This window comes from Lepisosteus oculatus, chromosome 11, assembly GCF_040954835.1.
Source record: "Lepisosteus oculatus isolate fLepOcu1 chromosome 11, fLepOcu1.hap2, whole genome shotgun sequence".
Taxonomy (NCBI): Eukaryota; Metazoa; Chordata; class Actinopteri; order Semionotiformes; family Lepisosteidae; genus Lepisosteus; species Lepisosteus oculatus.
The window spans coordinates 1,941,066-1,960,715 of NC_090706.1; the positions used below are offsets into that span (position 1 = coordinate 1,941,066).

At 41.9% G+C, this 19,650-nt stretch overlaps 1 protein-coding gene across 1 annotated transcript in view; it reads right to left on the minus strand.

Annotated features, from left to right (window-relative positions):
• csmd2 (CUB and Sushi multiple domains 2) overlaps nt 1–19,650 on the minus strand; it is a 265,918-nt gene that overhangs the window by 203,789 nt on the left and 42,479 nt on the right. The window contains exon 3 of the mRNA XM_015348750.2: nt 14,940–15,052. Coding sequence (XP_015204236.2) covers nt 14,940–15,052 — 113 coding nt within the window. The remainder of the gene's footprint in view (nt 1–14,939; nt 15,053–19,650) is intronic.

A 19,650-nucleotide genomic window follows, 5' to 3' on the forward strand; every position in this document is an offset into this window, starting at 1 on the left:
AAAATCCAGCTTTCTCAGGCAGGTGTGCTTCAGAATATCAGCCACTCTACACAGGCGACAGGACCTGCTCATAAAAAACCCAGCCCATCGATTTTCCTCACAGACATGGCTTGTTACAGAAGCTCACTGGTCTGAGCTGGAGAGAGATTAGTGCTCCTGAAGTAACAAACAGCCATCCGTCATGTTCAGTCTGAATATATACAGTACATGCCTTGGAGCTGGGGTGGGGAGGAGTCTGCACACTTGACCATTACTAGAAAAACTACAGAGCGAGAAATGGAAATAAAAAATAAGACAACCGGATCCCACTCCCGTGGTACAGTGAACAGGCTGTCGATGAATGGAAGGTTAACTTAAATGACCTTCCCTTGTCAGCTGCAGGAAAGAGCTGGTCTTACCTTCTGAAGTATTCCATTTTAATGGGAGCCTTCAGGTCAGTATATATTATGTCTCTTCACCTTTTCTTACTCTGTTCTCAATGAATAATAATGCTTGCGCCTTCCTTGCTCCACTGGAAGCCTTGGCAGGCATTTTTTCAGAACCTCACCAGCTACTGGACCATGGAAAAGATTACCTATCCATCTCTGGAACTGTAAGAATAAGTCAGACTGATGAAGGCTTACTGGGTTAGTTTGGTTTTGTTTCCTGCAAAGTTTAAACTGTTTATATCATGCATTTATTCTGCTTTGCTGCATTTCCCTACAATATGCAGCAAGTTTTAATGTGCTTTTCTGTAGCCTAGTGTCACAAAGCGTTCTTTCAGGACCCTATGCAGACAGCACAAAACAGGGAAGAGTGAGGAAAACACGGGGGGAAAAGCATGCAAAGGGGCTGGAAGGAAAACAGGGGGCATGGTCAAGGTGTTAATATCCTTAACAGCGTTTTTTTTCAGGGATCATATGAATACTGTTGATAGCATTCATTTCATCTGACAGTACTTCAAATACATCAAAGTACATCAAATATCAGAAACTCTTTTTCCTCCAGTAAAAAGTTAAGAAAATATAAATAAAAAAACATTTTGAATATTTTGAAAATTCCTAAAGAGACACAGATTAGTGGAGTGCTTACCATTAGCAATAAAAATATAATTAAAATATTTAGACCGGAATAAAACAACATGTTAATATAATCTGTAAACGCTTTCAGCACATCCTTAATTTCATGTAAGGACACAATGAAGTTCCCAGTGACCATGTGATAGCATCCACTGCCCCTGGCAAGAAATTGTAACAAACCAAATTGCAGGCCTGCTGGAGAATATTAGCCTGAGTTATTTAATAATAACTTATGTTAATAAATTCTTTCCTTAGGCAGGAAACTGGGATCTCCTGTCTTTTATGGGAGTTTATTACATTTTTACTGTATCAGTATTCCCCAGATATACAGTGCACTTCCTTAACTCTACAAGGCTTTTCCATAGTTTGAATGTCCTTCCATCATAATTCAGTTGTTTCACCCTGCATGTATACTTTTCATCATGGATTACCGTCGCAGAAATCGTGGGTTTCTGAAGACAGCACAAATACTTCTCACTACTGCATTCATTCCTTGCTGTTCAGATCGGGGCCTTGAATCTTCCTAAACACAGGAATACCCTGAAGCACATGTCTCAAAACCACTACTAGCTCTTAGCACTCTCTGTCCTTCACAGTGCATTAGATTCTGAAGCCTGTGAGTAAACACACTTCATACAATCTACGTCAATGATCCAGGCACTCGAGCTGTTGCTTTTCTTCTAGGCTTCTACTCTGAGTACACACAGGGACAGCAGGTGAAGCAATGAGATGAACCTGAGCCTTCAGGAAGTGCATGAGAAAATGAGCCTGGAAACACACAGACCCCAGTGTTACATAGCCTCTGCACAGACATCTATCAGTAACACCACTCCTGTGCAATTACCATGGGGATATAAAGGCATGAATCATTTCATGGACCTAAATATTTATTATGCAATCAAAGCTGGTCATAATCTGAATTAGAAAAGTGCACCTTTTTTCTTCTTTTAGATGAAGGCACCAATTTCAGTGGATTGTTACAGAAGGATGCAACATATTATTTTTTGCTCTTATTCCACACGCTACGCAGACAAAAAAAAAGCTCTCGAGAATCAGGTCTTTCCGTGTTCTGTTTGAGAAAGAGCTGGTCAAAGGGAGACAGCACGTATCAATGGATTTTGAGGGCCTTGTGAGCATCATTATCTCAAAGCGACACTGCTATCAAGAGATACCACTACTCCAATTCGGCATTACGCTCCAACAATATGTATTTAATGTGACAGCAGCTTGCATACTCAGACTAATTTGTTTGCGAATGCCTTTTTTATTATTATTGTGATTAATTCTTGCCTGGGGCAACTGGTCAGATCCAATCAGACAAACTCGTTCTGTTCAAAACAAGCAATGAACATCCTGCAATTAACAGGGGTAATAATTTGTTATCCGTAATTAAGTTGACACGATTCCAACCAAACCCTGTGTTACATGGTAAATTCCATTAAATCTAAATGGTTTATTCAAGCAGATCTTGCATTACCACTGATTTTGGTATTGGCATTGTGAGTTTATAAGAATGATGTCCTTTGTAATTGTGTTCTCTTCACACGTGTGTCCAGTACACAAGGAACTCATTTCATTCCCTCACTCTGGTAATGGCATCCCTTTATAATACAGGTGCACTCGTTATCAGTGATGCATGGTCTTGCATGTCTTTCCTGAAAATCTGCCTGACTGGGCCACTGATCACAGTGAATGCACCACAATAAAAATAAAAGGTCAAAATTATAATCATTGTCTTTATCACTTGCAAACTCAATCACTAACCTAAACTGCTTAATTGTTATTTTTAACCCATTATTCAGTTCATTTTGAGTCTATCACCTCCCGCAGCTCCCAGGAGATGTCAGCAGTGTTTCTTTACCAGCCTTTCTTTGCTCTCTCTGGCTCTCTCTCTTCCGCTGTTGCTGTCTTTGCCTGTCATACACATCTGTGCATCCTTTCTGAAGCCTACACCTGTAACTCCACCTGCTCACTGGGATATCGCCTTCCCTGGAGCCCTGGGGCAGCTTCTTCAATGGTCTAACAGAGTGCTGAGCCTTGCATGGCGTGAGCTGACAGTGCCGAAGCAGAAGCCCACAGTGGGGTTTAAGAGACTTTCAGCACTAAGCATCAGATCCCTTCGGTTCTGCTTCAGGGTTTATTTTCACACTTCTTGAAGTAGTATTACTTGCCAAAGACCTAACACACAAAACACCCAATTGAGGCTTTTGTTTGATTAATGCACAGGCTTTGCCTTGCCGTGCTGCCCTGAATCCCTCCATTTCCCTCCCTCACCCTCTCTCTCCCCCGGCTCACATCCCCACTCACCTACTCCCTGCCCCCTCAGATGCTGCCAGCTCATTAGGGCACAAAAGCACTCACGGTGGAAGAACTTCCAGGGACACAGCTTTATAGAGAAGTGGGGGAAATGAGTACCATATCTATGCGATTGAATTTCCTTATTTGATGAAGTTGAAAAAATCCTTCTCCTCGTGAAATTCACAAGGCTTCTACTGTATGCAGGTTATATATTCAATCCACTATAAATTAAACCACGGGGCAGCAAGGTGGCACAGTGATAAGCTTTGCTGCCTTGCAGTGCCAGGGACATGGGTTCAATTCCAGTGCTGTCTACTGTATGTGGTCTTTGCATGTTCTACTGTACCTGTGTTTGCATGGGTTTTCTTCTGGGCAAATTGGTCTTGGGATGAGTGTGCGCATGTCTGCGTCACGTGAGCCGAGAGGGAAAAGGGTAGGGAAACGGAGCCTGTGCGCAGTCAATGAGAGAGAAAACCACAGGACCCTAGAGGCGAACGTATTCCAAATCGTAAGGCTAGAGCGAGGTCGAAGATCAGCAGCAAGGGGTCAGAAATCCAGAGGGTCACAGAGAAAACGACAAAGTCGCGAAAGGGAAGTGTCGCTCTGGCTGAGGAAACCTCGATAGTGAGCGAGGACGAGTTGCAGAGTGAGAGCTTAACTAGACAAGGTGAGGGAAGTTACTCAGTGAGTGATCGGGCGCTCGTGGGAATGCCATGGCGTCTGCGGGCCTGTGTGCGATTTGTGCGTCAGTGTGGACATTGCAGTGGGCTGGCATCCCGGCTTCTCATTTCCTTGCTGGGATAGTCTCTGGCTGCCCCAGTCCCTGTACTGGATAAAGTGCGTAGAAAATGGCTGGAGGGACATAAGGCATTTCAAGAGTGCTGACAGGCACACTGTCTTCCCTATCCTCCACCTGCGGTTTACCTATTTGACATACAGGTCTGAAGGACTTTAAAGGAAAGGGATAAAATGGCCAAAACTCCGTAAGTCTCCACAAGGCTGAAAACACTGTAAATGTATTCCAGAAGACGAATTCAGGGGCTTATGAAAAGGGGTCTGGCTATTTTCCCAAAGCACAGAACCAAGTGCCCAGGATGCCATTTTAAATTTAACCCAAATCTGGTTGAAGAAAGAGCGTAAAAGAAAACAGAAAATAAATTTCCTTCATAAGTGGAAAAGAAGCAGCAGGCACTTGACTGCCTTTCTCTCTCGGCTTTATGGCTTAATTTAACTAACGCTTAAGTTTAAGGGCTAGCTTCATTTTTCAATTATGTGCAGATTTCACACGCTTGACTGAATTTTATCATTTTAATCTCATCGCTCCTTAGAAGTCGTTTGTGCTGCAATATAAAATGCAACAGGGCTAAAGCAGCCACTGCCAGAGTCTTTACTACAACCCATTTCTAAATGGATATATGAAGTCTTTTATCTCTTTTTTTATTGAAAAACCTTCCTGCGGCTGTGAGCAGAAAGCACTTTCCATCCGAAGGCTGAAGGACTGTCTATGGAGACCCAAGATGGCAGGGAATGGGGGCGGGGGAGTTGCTCACATTGAAAACTTTTAAAAAAAACGCAAGTTAGCCAGTTCACGCCTGGACTATACCATTGGCCAGCTGTGACCATGGTTCTCCATGTTTGTGGCCCACAGTTGGCCCAGGATACAAGTTCTTTGGTGGACACTGCATCCTTGTCGTGTTGGCTGAAAGCCTATTCCTCAAGCTCAGATGAAAATATTACATGCTCAAACACACACATATATATATAAAATACAACGTTGCCAAAGGGGAAGAAAAAAGTTCAAGGTTACTCCTCTATTATTTTTGAGAGCACAAATGTTGCACTAAAGTTATTAAGATGCGAGTTGCTGTTGACATGAATGTAACTCTAGCATCCAACTAGAATTGCTGTTATTAAACTGTTTCCCAGAAGATGAGGGCTTTTTGAGCAGAAAAGTGCATCACTTTGGACAGGTTATTAGTACTTACATGTCAAGTGTCCCACAGACTCCCTGTGAGATTTCATAAAGTGTGGTTAGGCTGCTTCTGTCACGGACGTCCAGAGGGACCAACCGTGGGGAGCAGGAGAGCGGAAAAAGACCCATATGCGTAGCGGCGAGACGGGAAAAAGGCCTGAGCTCATTAGTGCAAAGAGTTCAGGAATGCCGTATAGAAACCTATGCCCTCAGGGAGCGGACGTGGGGCGCCCTGGTGCTAGGCGGGTCTCAGGACATCCGAACGTCATTGCTGAGCGAGGACAGAGTGCAAGACCCGGAAATATATAGCCCAAGGGAAAGAGAGGGACAGGAAGGACAGCAGACCGGAAACTAGGGACAGGACAGAGAAGGAGCGCCCTCTGGCTGCAGAGGGCGTGACAGCTTCGTCATTAACTTTAATGACATTTACTTAATTATTGGATTTTTTAAAGTAAGGAGAAAAATCTTCAAGGTGTTCTTTTTTTTTTTAAGAGGGGATCTATTCCCTTCAGTGGGGATCTATTCCCAGTTCACTTCATAAAAATAAAAATGTCTTCTGAAAGAAGTGCTTTGAGTCAAGTCTTACAGATTTTAAACACACCTGCACCTGGGCAGGTAGCGGGACACTTCCTGCCCGGCCCTGTAAAATACCCGCGTGAAGCTGGTATGAGGCTCCCAGCTGTGGGAATATGGCCGAACGCTTCTAAAACAGGATCCCCACTAAAAGGACTGGCAGGCCCGGACAAGCCTAGGACTGCTAGCAGCCTTTCACACCCAAGAGCAATTGACAGGGGGAGCTCTGGAAGCGCAGGCCCAGGGAGACGGAAGACAGCCCTGGCAAGAGAAGAGTCAAGACCAGCTCTGAAACCTCAGCCCAGGGGGGATCTGTACAATATAATACACGCACTGTCGATACGCGATAAGGTAAAACAGGTCGCCACGTTTCCACTGCCCAGATCTATTTTTCTCTAAGAAAATGCTGCTGGTAGTTTGAATACTATGGTAATTCCTCGGTATTAAACTCTGTAATATCTAAAGCATGAAAGATGAAGCATGTTTGTTTAATCTTTAAAAATGCATGATTGGGTATTTTGTCCAGGGCGAAGCAGTTAGCTTTTTTATTCTTCCTGTGCTGAAGATGATGGTGAGAATGAAATGGTAGAGTGCTCATTAAAGTGACAGAGATACACGATAGAGATACAGAGACTGTATACAGTAGATATAGGGGAGATTTCAGTCCAGTCATTGATTCAATTTAAACACGTTTCCATTAAAACGGTTTCTCTCACTAAAGCGAGGACTGAATAAATAAGTTTGTTAGCTCAGTGAATGAGCAAGGAAGAAAGCAAAGAAATGTGCAAAAAGAGGATTGCAGTTCTTTTCACCAGAAGAACCGATTAAAGTAAAGGCAATGTGGTGTCAGCCATTTATTTTATTGATTTACTTTACATAATTAAAACTGGAGCATTACTCACAGGACAGACAATGAGTCATTTTTACTGAAGCGAAGGAGCAATGCCTGCAGTGTTACAGGACACAAACAACATTTTTAATGAGTTTTAGACCAAACAAACACATTAAATCCTCATACATCACTCCAACCCTGTCTGTGCAGACCCCCACACTCACACAGGATGCGTTAGTACAGCGGCCCCTCGTGCCTAACGATTACAGACAACATTTGAGGAGAGCTCTGTGGCCTCCAGGTGTTAAGATAGTGAGGACATTTTGATGCTGAATTTCTAAACATTAGGAATTCCACATTCCATAGGCTCTGGTGTCAGATGTGAAATCACATTGACCGACCCGTTTCCCGAAAGAGTCGACAGCGCTGCAGGACAGACTTTGCAGAGGAGCAAGCTGTAGCACAAGGTAAACCATAGCCCAGGGCTGGGTGACTGACAGGAGCTACAGGCTCAGGCTTCATTGATTCTGACAAGGCTGAACAACATGTGCTTGCACAGAGGGTAGCAAACAGGAAATACACTCAGTGCATTCATTAAATTTAGAGCAACAGACTTTTTGTTGGAATGAGCTCTGAAAATATGGTGTTACATATTGCCTACTTTATCATACATATTTGTCAAATGTAATTACTGTATTTTACACCGATTTTAGGAAATGGTCGCTCAAATGTTCAGAATATATTTACTCATTAATGGTATTAGAGCAACTTTGATCATGTGAAATGTTGTATGCAAAACTGAATTGCAATGACTGTTCCACATTAGAACTCTCTAAAAAGACTTTCAGTTCTGCTTCAAGTTATTTTGCCAAGGTACAGTAGCAACCACGGACAACTGTTTCAGCCTTTTTAGGGGTCTTTGGTGTGGTATACAGTAGCTGCGTTCTGCCAATTGAAAAAAGTTAAAGGGTGTTCTGGGAAACAGCTCGCTCAGTTAGAGAAACTGTGGTGGCTCTGCAGTGCACGGAGGAAAGAGAGAAAGAGAGATCGGGCAGACAGAGAGAAAGAAGAAGACAGAGGTTCAGGACTGGCAAGCAAGAGCACCTTGGAATGCAGGCAGAGGAGCAATGAAGCACAGGAGAAGAAGGCAGAGCTCCGGATCATGAACGCTGTGTAAAGCTCACACGTGAACTGGGGTGAAACATGAGAATGAGAGCAGGATAAATAAATGCATACTGTAAATAAATATACTGTATGCTCCAAACAGCTTTCGGTAGCGGATATTAAGCTGAATTTTTTTTTTCATGTGTTCTTGAATACTCTTGTGCCTCTCCCACTCCCTGTTAGACACAAAGAAACCATCCCCCTCTGGGCTGAGTGGGTGTCTCATGTCTTGTAGAGATGAAGCCAGTTTTGAGTGGGGCTCCTGCATTCAGCCACGCCAGGAACGATATTTAATTATCCCTCAACTCGCTATACCTCGCTCTCCCTGTCAGCAGTCCCCTCCCTGGGTTTCAGATCTCCAGACCTGACATTTCACTGTCAACCAGAGGGGTTTTACAGCAAAACAAGGGAGGGTTTTTAAATTATGCACTTAGAAAACAGACGAACGCTCAACTGCATTTGCACTGCAGGTAATAAAGTAATTAATTAAATAGCTTCTTATTGCACATGTTGATATTCCTGTCTGCTAAGAGCAAAATTAGGATCGGATTATTAAACCATTCTCCATCAATACATATTATGAATCCTTAATTACAGGTAATTATATACAGTATCAGTACTGTATGGCATGCAATGCTGTAGCGATATGCAGAATAGCAAAATACTGCAATATCCATTAGTATGCAAGTTAAGATAGTAGTGAAGAGGTGTTGGAGCTAGTATGAAGTGTGACATGTGGTGACAATGGGGCCAACACTAGAGCCCATCCAGGTGGTGAACTCAAAGATTCATATGGTGCACCAGGGTGAAAACAGCATTAATCAATTGAGTAGAATGTGGAAATCTCCCATGAGTTTGAATTGTGTGCTGAGCATTAGAAGAGACAACATGTTTAACTGCTACTAATCTACAAAGCTACTGTCAGGATAATGGCAACTGTTTTTGTAGCAGGTGCACTGACATTTTATCGAACAACTAGAAAAGATGAATTCATTATACCGATTAACACTTGTCATCAGTAGCATGCAGTAGATCAACAGAGAGTCTACTGTAAAAGTCATAAGTAAGTCAAAGTTAGGGTGTGAGAGCCATTTGAAGCAACACAAACGGTACATCAGCAATGCAAAGCCATGTCTTCCCAGATCACCCTCCACGTTTCCAATGGGAGAAGGTACAGGGAGGTGTACCTACAGAAGAGCTTAAGGGAGCCAAATTTAGAAACTTCAGGCTAAAACACGTTGTTATTTTCAAGTATTCCAGGAATACTAGTGGATTCTTAGACACAGCCATCATCTTAAAATTGAGCATTGTTACAGAAAAAAATCACTTTTTTCTTTAAAATTTCCTGGATACTCTACACAGCTTTGCGTACCATTATTACTGGAAACACAGCTAACAGGATTGAGCATTTCCATTTTTCATTTCATGTACTGTTTCTTTTTATTTTTTCTCAGGTGAAGTACTGTATAGTTGCCATGCTGGACAGCACAACACAAGCAGACAAAGGCAACAGGAACCAGATGCTAAGCAAACCAAAGAAATTTCTGTTTCTGATTAGAAACACTTTGCCACTGACAAACATTTCCCTCCCTCACCTCAGGATACTCTGGACAGTTGCAATTAGATTAAAAAGTGTCCTGCAAAGCAGTTGACTTTTTTCAACCTTTGTTAAGGAACACCGCTGCCACTGGATTAAAATGTTTCCCCCAAACCAGCCACACAGGAGGGTGTTTAAAAAAATAAACTAATTCAAAACACCCAAACAGCTTGCAAGTACCATTAGTAAACAACCAAGGCAATTCATCACAAAAGAGTGTTTTAGTTAAGTGGTCTATTCACAGTGACTTTAAGAACAATGCAATTTATTAGCCTGCTGTCCAGCAAACATTAAATTCTGGTGAGCCATTTGGCTGCAGCCCAACAGCAGAACAACAGGACCAGATTTCAAACAGTTTTTTACACAAAACCGGACACCCCTGATGCACTACTGCTGTGGCAGAGGGCAGAATGATTGACTAGCAGAAATCAAGTCAAAGGGAATCTACAGCAGAAGACCACAGACAGGTCCAGAGAAGGAACCCTGTAATAGATGGAAAATATAAAGCATTGCTGCCTCGCAGCTCTGGGGTCTGGGATTTGGTCATGGACTGAGTAATGTTTCCATAGGTTTTCTCCAGATGTTCGGGTTTCTTCCTGCCTTCCAAAGACACGCTTCTTGGGTTATTTGGTGCCTTCAAGCTGAGTGCTTGTGTACGTTTCTACCCTGTTATGGACAGAAACGCTCAGGTATTTCGTCAAACAGCTTTCATATCAGGAATCCAGTGTAACTGGTTCCTCTTCTCTGGCCTGATTCCAATGCAGTGACCAAAATTGAACAGAATACTTTAAATATTCAAACTAAATATTCAAATTCTGTACTTTGTCTAATTGCAGCTCAAAACGGATTGCACCAGAAAATATGTGTCTTCATTTTCTTCTAAACTGAACATCTAATGAACACAGGAGTTTTTAATAAGGCTGATGAGTTAATGAATTTATATTGCTGCACATGACTTAGGCAATGGTTAATAATTACACTCTTTGCTATTTTGGATTAAAGAATAATTCCAGATTAATTTACAATCCCTAATTTATGTGTGTGGTGATCATTCATTGATTAGTACATTGGAAACCGTTGTGCTGAATAGCCATATTATGAGACTTTAAAATGAGTCAGCTACATGTGTACACATAGTATTTAAAAGCTTGCAGACAAAACAGCATAATTAAAATAATGACATTAAGGAAACACCATATTAACTGACTGAATTTAATTAGAAAATAATAAAATATGAAATGAACATTATATTTACAGTACACATACTGCACACATTATCTGTTTTCCTTCATGTTGCTCTGAAAAAAAAAACTGTTCAAACTTTTTTTTTTGTAATTGAGGAACTTTAAAGGTTTGATACCAGGAAAGACATTTGTCAGTCCAGTACATTGTCTTCATCTGCAGTAGGTCCAATTTCAGTAAAACATGAGACACACAGGTACAGTACAGTACACGCATTCAAGAGGTACTGAGTGTGAGTGTGGTACTGAGATTTCCATCTCCGTTACCAAGGGTCAAGAACGAATGGATCAATGGATAGTTCCTGATAACCCTGAGACATATCAAAGCTGATGCCCAAGGCACTTTCCACAGTCATACAGATATACAAGCAGTGCCTTTTTTCCTTCACTCTGAGGTTAGTGAATCATTCATATATGTGTTTCAAAGTATATGATGTGCATTAACATCATCTCCCTCTCTCTCAAATTCTATTTCACTTTTTGTGCACCCACACTAATAAGCTTCAAATTAAAAATCCACGACATCTGTAGAAGGTGCCATCAGCAGAGACCAGCATGAGCCTATGATGGGTTTGCCTGATCAAATACCCGCCAAGCTTTCACAATTTCATCTCTCACTAGGACAACAATGTGCCCCAGTGCTCTGCTGTGGGCACTCAGCCAGGAACGCCCACAATCTCTGCTACAAGCAGCGCCAGCCATCCATGATGCTGGCCCTGTACTGAGTGCTTTATGTGTTTTCATGTTCAATTTATTCTCAGCATACCCTGTAAACTTGTTAAAGAAAAAACTGAAGAGCATTTTCAGTGTGATGAGCATTATAATAGCTGTTTGTAAAGGCAGCTCTTCTATCAGTGCTATCTCTATTGTCATCTAGCAGTGCAGAACCTATTACGAGACAGGAGTTTTGAGTCAAAGGAAGAGCAATGTTCTAGTTCAGTAAGGATGCCACTGGTAGACAGCTCTGAGCATCTTATGTTGTTAGACCCTATGATTCATTTTCACTTAAGCTCAACAACAAACAAAAAAAAAAAGACTCAATATCTCACCTTCCCCAATTACATGGTATCAATAATGTTGCAACCTAAGTTCAAATGAAGTAGTGCTGTGACACACAATTGGATTTCCCTGCACTGGGGCGCTTCAATTAAACAGCCAACAATGAAAGCTGAGCTTATGGTCAAAAGTCTCAGCAGTAAGGACAAAGCTCATCTTTGAAAAAGCAGCACCAAAAAACACAGTCTGCATCTCAAAAGAACACAACAGATTAGCCAGATAAATGCATCTAGAGAGAGCAGGATTATAAGTAATTGCTAGATAGCTAGATCATATGCCACTATGCTATATTGTCCCATAGACTGATAGACTAAACAATTATTAAACTCTAATTTTTAAGCAAAGCTATCTTATTGAACTCACAAAATCAATTTAGTGACCTACTGTACTCAGAACTTCCTGGGAAAGGGGGCATTCAATTTATTGTAAGTTTCCTGCTCAAACAATTACAAGTTACCCTGTAGCTACCAAGACAAGTTAATACTGAACACCATCTAGTCGCCAGAGTGAAGTGCTAAGAATATTTTTTCATGTTTTCCACCAGCTTCTTTTATGTGTAACAAAATGAGAACACTTTTTCAGTTTTCAGGGTAATACATTCTGCTCTTTCTGGTACAAAAAACAGTATTTGGACCCAACAGAATTTTTCTCTCATTTATTTATCTTCACTACCCATAACCAGACCATTTCCAAGAGAGAACACATGAACAAAGTATATTTTTAGGCATCTGTAATTGCAGAACATGATTCAATGCCCACTGCTGGGAGGCTGCAGAGCACTGAGGGTTGGGAGATGTGTAGAGCACATAATGACAACACTCTGGGCTCCTCTGAGTACTATGTGAGTCGGGAAATTAGAGAGAACAACACATTAGGGATGAGATTTAGGTCAGGGGCTCCATTATACTGTTTCATTTGAAGCACAACATGAGAAGAAACCTAAGAGCTCCACCAGTACATAGAAATCATAGTGTTGTGTTACGAGTCTGGCCAGTTATGCAAAAAAATCCTAAGTGAAAATTCCCCTTAGTTTTCCACTTACAGTACTGTACATGTTCTTTGAGTTGGAGAGTGTTGTACAAACCAGATACACACTTTGAGGTCAATACACCACTAGGGGAAAAGGGATCCATATGTAACACTTAATGTGACTAAAGCTTAATTTGTCTTATAATACCAGCCTTGAAAACCTCAATGCATTTCTGATTGGTCGGGTTTTCCGGTGTAAATTCCATAGAATCAAAAGCTAACATCGTGGAGTGTGATATAGGCCATAGGGAACAACTTTTAAAGCTGGCATCACACTACAGGACTCCACACGACGTCTAATCAGAGAGCATGTCAAATTTAACGACTGCAGTTGCTGAATCTCGCTGCCTTTTCTGTCCTAGGGGGTGTCAAATTATACAACTAGGAAAAGCAGGGGGTGACTAATTACACGATTCCCTCACGACGTTTCATCACGGTTTCAAATCTCGTGTTGCGCCGGGAAAGTACCACGAGGTCGCCTCGTTTTGGCACCCAACCAACATCGAGCAAGCCGGAATAAGAGGTGGAGCACCGCACGAAGGAAACAAACGAGAAACATGAAACATCGAGCAGACATCTGTGCTGGCTCCAGAGTTCGACGAGCCTCTCCTCCATCTGCACAGTCCGAAACACTCGCTTTCCTTCTTTCCTTGCGGCCGCATTGTACTTCCGGCTGAGCGCTCATTGGCTGTTGCCTGTTGCAGACACAAGAGCCCACCCGTACGACCGGACCAGTTTGATTTTATCATAGCGGGTTGCAGAGAGTCATGGGGGCTGTTTAGAACGCTATGACTGGGTCGCTGGGAGTGTCACATTACACAACCAATGGTAACAGGCGCGTGCTGCAACTTGCTGTGATTTTCTTACGATTATGTAAATGAATGCTACGACTGAAAATCCTACGAAACGTCGTGTTGTGTGATGACGGCATGACACAGGAAATTGCAGAGGAAAGGTCAAAAACACCTCACTCAATGAATTGCACACTCAACTTACATTTATTTAAATAGCAGAGTATACATTTAATTGTTTCGAAACAATGTTTTTGCAATGCTTAATGAATAAAATGTTTCTGCCTCAACTTTTAGATAGTGGTTAGCATTCTAAATCTAGTAATTGAGCCGCTTTCGAGATGGGAATATGCTTGTAAAGGCCCACACAGCGTAAAACGCTTACTGAGCACGGAAATAAAATGACGCAGGAATATTTTGAGTCACAAACCTGAGGCATGAGAATGAAAAAGATGGGACTGGGCTGCTAGAAGACCCCCCTGACTGGCAGGCCTTTCATCCTCTGTTTGAATAATTTGTCATGTGTTTTAATTTACCAAGGGGCAAAATGAAAAAAAAAACATCAGAAATGAACAAGCTCATTAGGGCTCCTTTCATTGAGGGCTTTAAGAAATGGGCTTGTGATTAAAAGACAAATTAAAGGGAAAGGTGGAGGACTGAAGAACACTTAACCGATTCCTCCTTTTGGAAAATTATTAAAATGCCTGCAGGGTGTTAATTTAAAGATTTAGTGATGATACAAAGAACCTCTCAGCTGCACAGACACTCTATGCGCATGCAGACAGATAAGCACTCCAAGAACAAGGTGATGGGCTCCTTTCACAAGGAAAGGGGAAAATGTAGGAAAGAGGCCCAATCCCCCAGCACAAAAAGAAAAGCAGAGTTCAGGGCCAAACAGCAAGCCTGGAACAGAGGTGCAATGCTATGAAAAGAAAGGATCTTCAGTGACCAATGACTGATCAAAGTTTAGGTCAACTTGTAACTGATGTTTTTCTTTTTTCAGAAGCCAAACATCAAACAAAACACCTACAGAATCTGTGGAATTGTATTGCTCTGACATGATTCCTCAAACCATTCAGGTACATTAATTCACATAGGACCAAATACACTGTGATTTGAAGTGCATTGGTTGTTCACTCCAAAGGACTGAACAGCTGGTACTGCCTCTTGGGTCATTACAATATACTGTAAGTACTGACACTCATTCTGTGACATGACCATACTGTCCGAGATGCTAAAGTTTAAATCAGAAAAACGTAGTACACATGCCGAGACGCTTCCTCCTGTGGGAGGGGACTGTGCGCCACAGCTGGGTATCGGCAGCTTACCTTCGTACGTGGCCCTGAAGCCCTGCCCACTGACAGCGTAATCTGACAGGAGCCACAGTGTGAGGCGGGGGCCCGAGCTGACAATCGGAGGTGGGAGCTGGAATCCCGTCAGCCTGAGGAGAGAGCGAGGAAAAGAGAGTGAAAACCAGGAGCAAAGAGAAACAGAGAGTCGAGACAGGGCGAGAGAAACAGTGAGGAAAGTCAGATGAAAACATATCTGTGTGCCTAAGGGCCCCATGGGATTGCGATGAGAGTTGAACATTTCTCATCAACAACATCACTGTGATGTTTACAGAGGCACCACAGACAGCTGTCTCTTCTAGAAAAAGTCGCCACCCCCATCCGATTCTTTTCTTTCATTTAGTGTTACGGAAAAGCAAAACACGATAGCACTGAACGGAGAGAAAATCACACAAATCTTGCCCTGAAGCAGTTTTAGCTGCTATAAGACCTCAATAAACAACTAACCAAAAATGTCTGCCCCTAATTTTAATAGAAAAGTGAGATGAATTTGACAGAACCCAATTACAAACGGAAAAATAATTAGCCTGGGTGTCGGAGCTGATGAGCAAAGGGAGGAAGGAGCTCTCTCGGCCTGACAGGAGCAGATTGCCTTGAAGAACTCAACCTAAACTTTATGACACAGAAGACAGGAGCTTCTCTCCAATAGCTCTGATTAAATTAAAACATTCAACTTGCTCGTTTACTCATTTATTTTCCTAATGAGCTGAGATGCTCTGCAGTGTGGAGTCCAGGACAAGCTATCCAGCCATGATGTTGAAGCTGATACCTTGGCTTCTTTGAAGATACAGCTGGGTGAGACCCTCCAACAGGGACAGGGGGCACTTCTTCATGCAGAGGGTTGTGGGAGACTGGAATAAACTACCCAGACATTATGGTGCAGCTGATACCCTGGTTATTTTAAAAAAAAATAGCTAGACAAGCTCCTTGCACCAGTTAGCTACCATACAAGCTAGATGGGCCAAATGGCTTTCTGTCATTTCTGACTGTTCTATTTTTTATGCAGGTATCTTTAAATAACAATCAAGAGGACATTGGACTCATCCAAGTCACACATTGACCATTTTAAAACATTATAGCTCTGTACTGCATCTATCACTATTGTTTCCATTACTCCAGCAACTACTAATTTCTAACATTTCCCCAGTTATTATTATCGCTACACTGTATGTTTACTGTTCCTACTACTGCTGGTATTTGTATATGAATAGCAAACTGTTCAATTAGACACGCTGCTCAGTGTGTTAGTTATGGAGGTGCATTTACATGAACACTTACATGAACACTTAGTGCGGATGATCTTATGACGCAGTGCTTTAAATAAGATGATTTGCAGCTGAGAGAGGCTCCTGCCCTCCTCTCTTCCCACAAAATCCAGGTGAATGTGCGATGTTGAGATTGGGAGGGGAGGGGTTAGACTGAAAATCTCCTGATCAAACGGTTTCATAAACACTGAGAGCCTGGCGGACACTGATTTACTGTTACTCCAGAGCTGCTTCATAATAAAATGTGATTAAATGAACTGTCATCCCATGAAAAATAACCCTCCACAAGCTGACCACACTCTCAGTCCGTAGGGAGCGGGCTCATGCACATGATGCGAAACAAGGTCTAGCAGCGAAGCTTTTAACTCAGCAGGAACTACAGCTCGAAAAGGGCAAAAAATAAAACAAGAACAATAGGAAATCTCAGCTCCAGGACAAATACCTTACCAGTGGCTTCACACATAAACACTGCTGTCTCAAAAATCACTACAATAATGAACATACATTTAAAGCTGTTCCATATCTCAGAACAGGAGTCTTTGCAAGCAAAATCATTTGTCTCTGGAATTTGCAACATGACCCCCATGCAGTTCAAATGCCTAGTGGGTGTCTGTTTCTGTTTCTCACACACAGTGTATTTACTGTACATGTAACTAATATTCCTCTGTATCAATAATAATAATACACCCCATTAACTTTTCATAATCAACTTTACATTAGAATGTATCTTTTTAATTTTCCTGCCTCCAGTGATAAAGACTGTGCACTGGCAGCAAGAAAATTGTTTCCAAAGTAACAGGCCATCTACTTTTCAAATTTTAAAACTGAATGATGCTGTTTTTTTCCCATTTTCCCACTCATTTTTTCATCTTTCTTGCTGAATGTGCTGAAGGAGCTTTATCCTTATAGAAAAACCATACCATTACAGAAAAAAACCCAGATAAATGAGCAGAACAATAGTAAAGAAAATCAAAGATGAACAGAGGTGGACCAGTGTTATTCACCATAGCCAGCAAAGTCTTCCTCTGGGCTCAGCTGATCCCAGCTCTATTCTACCCTGCTCCTCCTACTCCATCAACCACCTCACCCACTTGCCTTCTGAAGAGATCTCTGCTGGTGTGACATGCTTCCCCCCACCGGCCTGTTCTGCACCTCCCATGTTAGATGAGTCATCAGAGGTTGCCATCAGGACACATCTTGGCTGAAATGTCTGTCTCATCAAGGCCCTTGGAGTCTGATGGCTACACATCCTAGTCACCCCTCCTTTCATCCCAAGCTGACATGAATGCATATCTGGGCTGGTAGCCCAAAGCCATGTGATGGATACTGACTTGAAATGCCTTAGTCACAGCAAGCCCTTTTCATTTATAATTGCTTTTTCCCCGGCTGCTGCTTTAAGAATCACTTATTATGTTTTTTTTTACCAACATGTATTGATCGGTATATCTCATAGCACACTTGAAATACTGACAAGCATCTCCTTAGCCTCTTGTTTGCATGATTCTCTTGGCTCCATTATGCCCATGGCAAGAGAATGGTGGTGAACGTGACAGCATGTACAACTGTGGCCACATGCGCTGATGCACCACATCAGCCAGGTTATTACATATATACCTGAGAACATAAGAAAGGTTCTAAACAAGAGCTAATGATTCAGCCCATCTAACTTGTTTGATTGCTAAATGAACCTAATTGATCCCAGGAACTCATCTAGTCTTTCTCATAAAAACCATAAAACATAAGAATATAAGAAAAGATCCAAATGAGAGAAAGCCATTAGATCCATCTAGTCCCTTCTGTAGTCCTCTAACTGTTTTTTAGATCATCAAAGTTTAGTCAGGAACTTTCTTCTTCAGAAGTTCAGAACTTCTTGTCCATCCTTTTTGCTTTCTTGTAATCTTCCTTTTTTAGATTTTGTTCCAGTTTATTTTTTATCTTTTATTCTGTTTTCCAAATATAATTAAATAGGAAAGGATTGATCAAATTCCCCAGCAAACAATTCCAAAGCCTTGGAATATCACTGCAGTTGGATAAGATGCAGAAAAGCTGTGCAACCTCCACAGATCATTATGTAAACCAGCACACATCCTGAGAGTGGCAATCATCTAACCCTGTAATTTGGGAACACTTACAGGTTTTAAGCAGTCATTTTTATCCTTGGCATCTTTGAAAAAGCTATGCCCACTTTTTAAAATGACTAATTTTTGATGCCAGCTGACTGAATTTGGATTGCTTTGCTCTTTGCCAACACCAACTGTTCGGATCCTTTCCAAAGATCGCACCCAGTCAAGCGCTGATTGAGCACTGGCAGTTTGAAAGGAGCAGGTCTGGTAGCATGAGAGTAATTAGGAGAAGACAAGTGGCATTATTAAAAATATCGTTAACTTCAAAAGGCATGAAACAAGAAATTAATCATAACAATTAAAATTAAATTCAAGATGTTTTGGTTCCACTTGTTTTCATGGAATTATTTTGTGAAGTATTGCATTGCAATACTCAGTGCTCACGTTAAATGAGTTTGGTGACTTATTTAAAACACAGGTCCGCACAGCAAGTTCTCTGGGATTGGAAAGTAATGTGACAAGACCCCATCCGCTGATGTCCATCCCATGCTCAAATCACAGAAATGAAAACATACTAAGCAGCAAGGAAGCAAGGAGTCTGGATTCAGTTCCACTTTCACATCACATGAAATGAAACACTGTCAATGAGTGGCTGAAGAATTATGAGGAATGGATGTGATATATACGATGGGTTGGTGTCCCGTCCAGGGTGTCTTTTGCCCCATGCTTTCTGGGATAGGCTCTGACTCCCTGCAACCCTCAATTGGAAGAAGCGGTTTGAAAATGGAAGGATGAGTGGGTTTGATATAGTGTAGATGACACTAAGATGTGCTTTGTGCCATCCACTAAAGATAGGCAATGCTGCTGATCAGATGAAAACAAGTCTTGCTGGCGGTCAGACTTCTGTCCTGCTCTGTAAAGCACTGGGCTGTTGAGAGTCGTAACAGAAGTTCAAGCATTGTGTGGCATTCACAGTGCATGCAGACCACAGTAAAGCCTGGATGAACCTAAGAGCTAAAGTGAAATACTGAAGACAGAGCCACCAAGGACCTGGGGCATTGGAGTCAGGAGCATTGGGAAGTAGAACCCATTCTTCCTTAAACCACATGCTCAATTTAAACACATCTTTCCGACCCCCTCTGGGATGCATTCCAGGCAAGCCCAGCAAGACATACTGTAGAATGCAACTCTTTAATTCCTCATGAGCACTTGATTGATAATACAACAAAGCATAAAGCAAAAAGCATAGGCAGAAACAAATGATACTAGCACTGACTCAGATAAATATTTAAAATTAGACGTTATCTGATCATTTTGTGTTGGTTAATTTATAAGTTTTTACTGCTGCATGGCAGTTCTGTT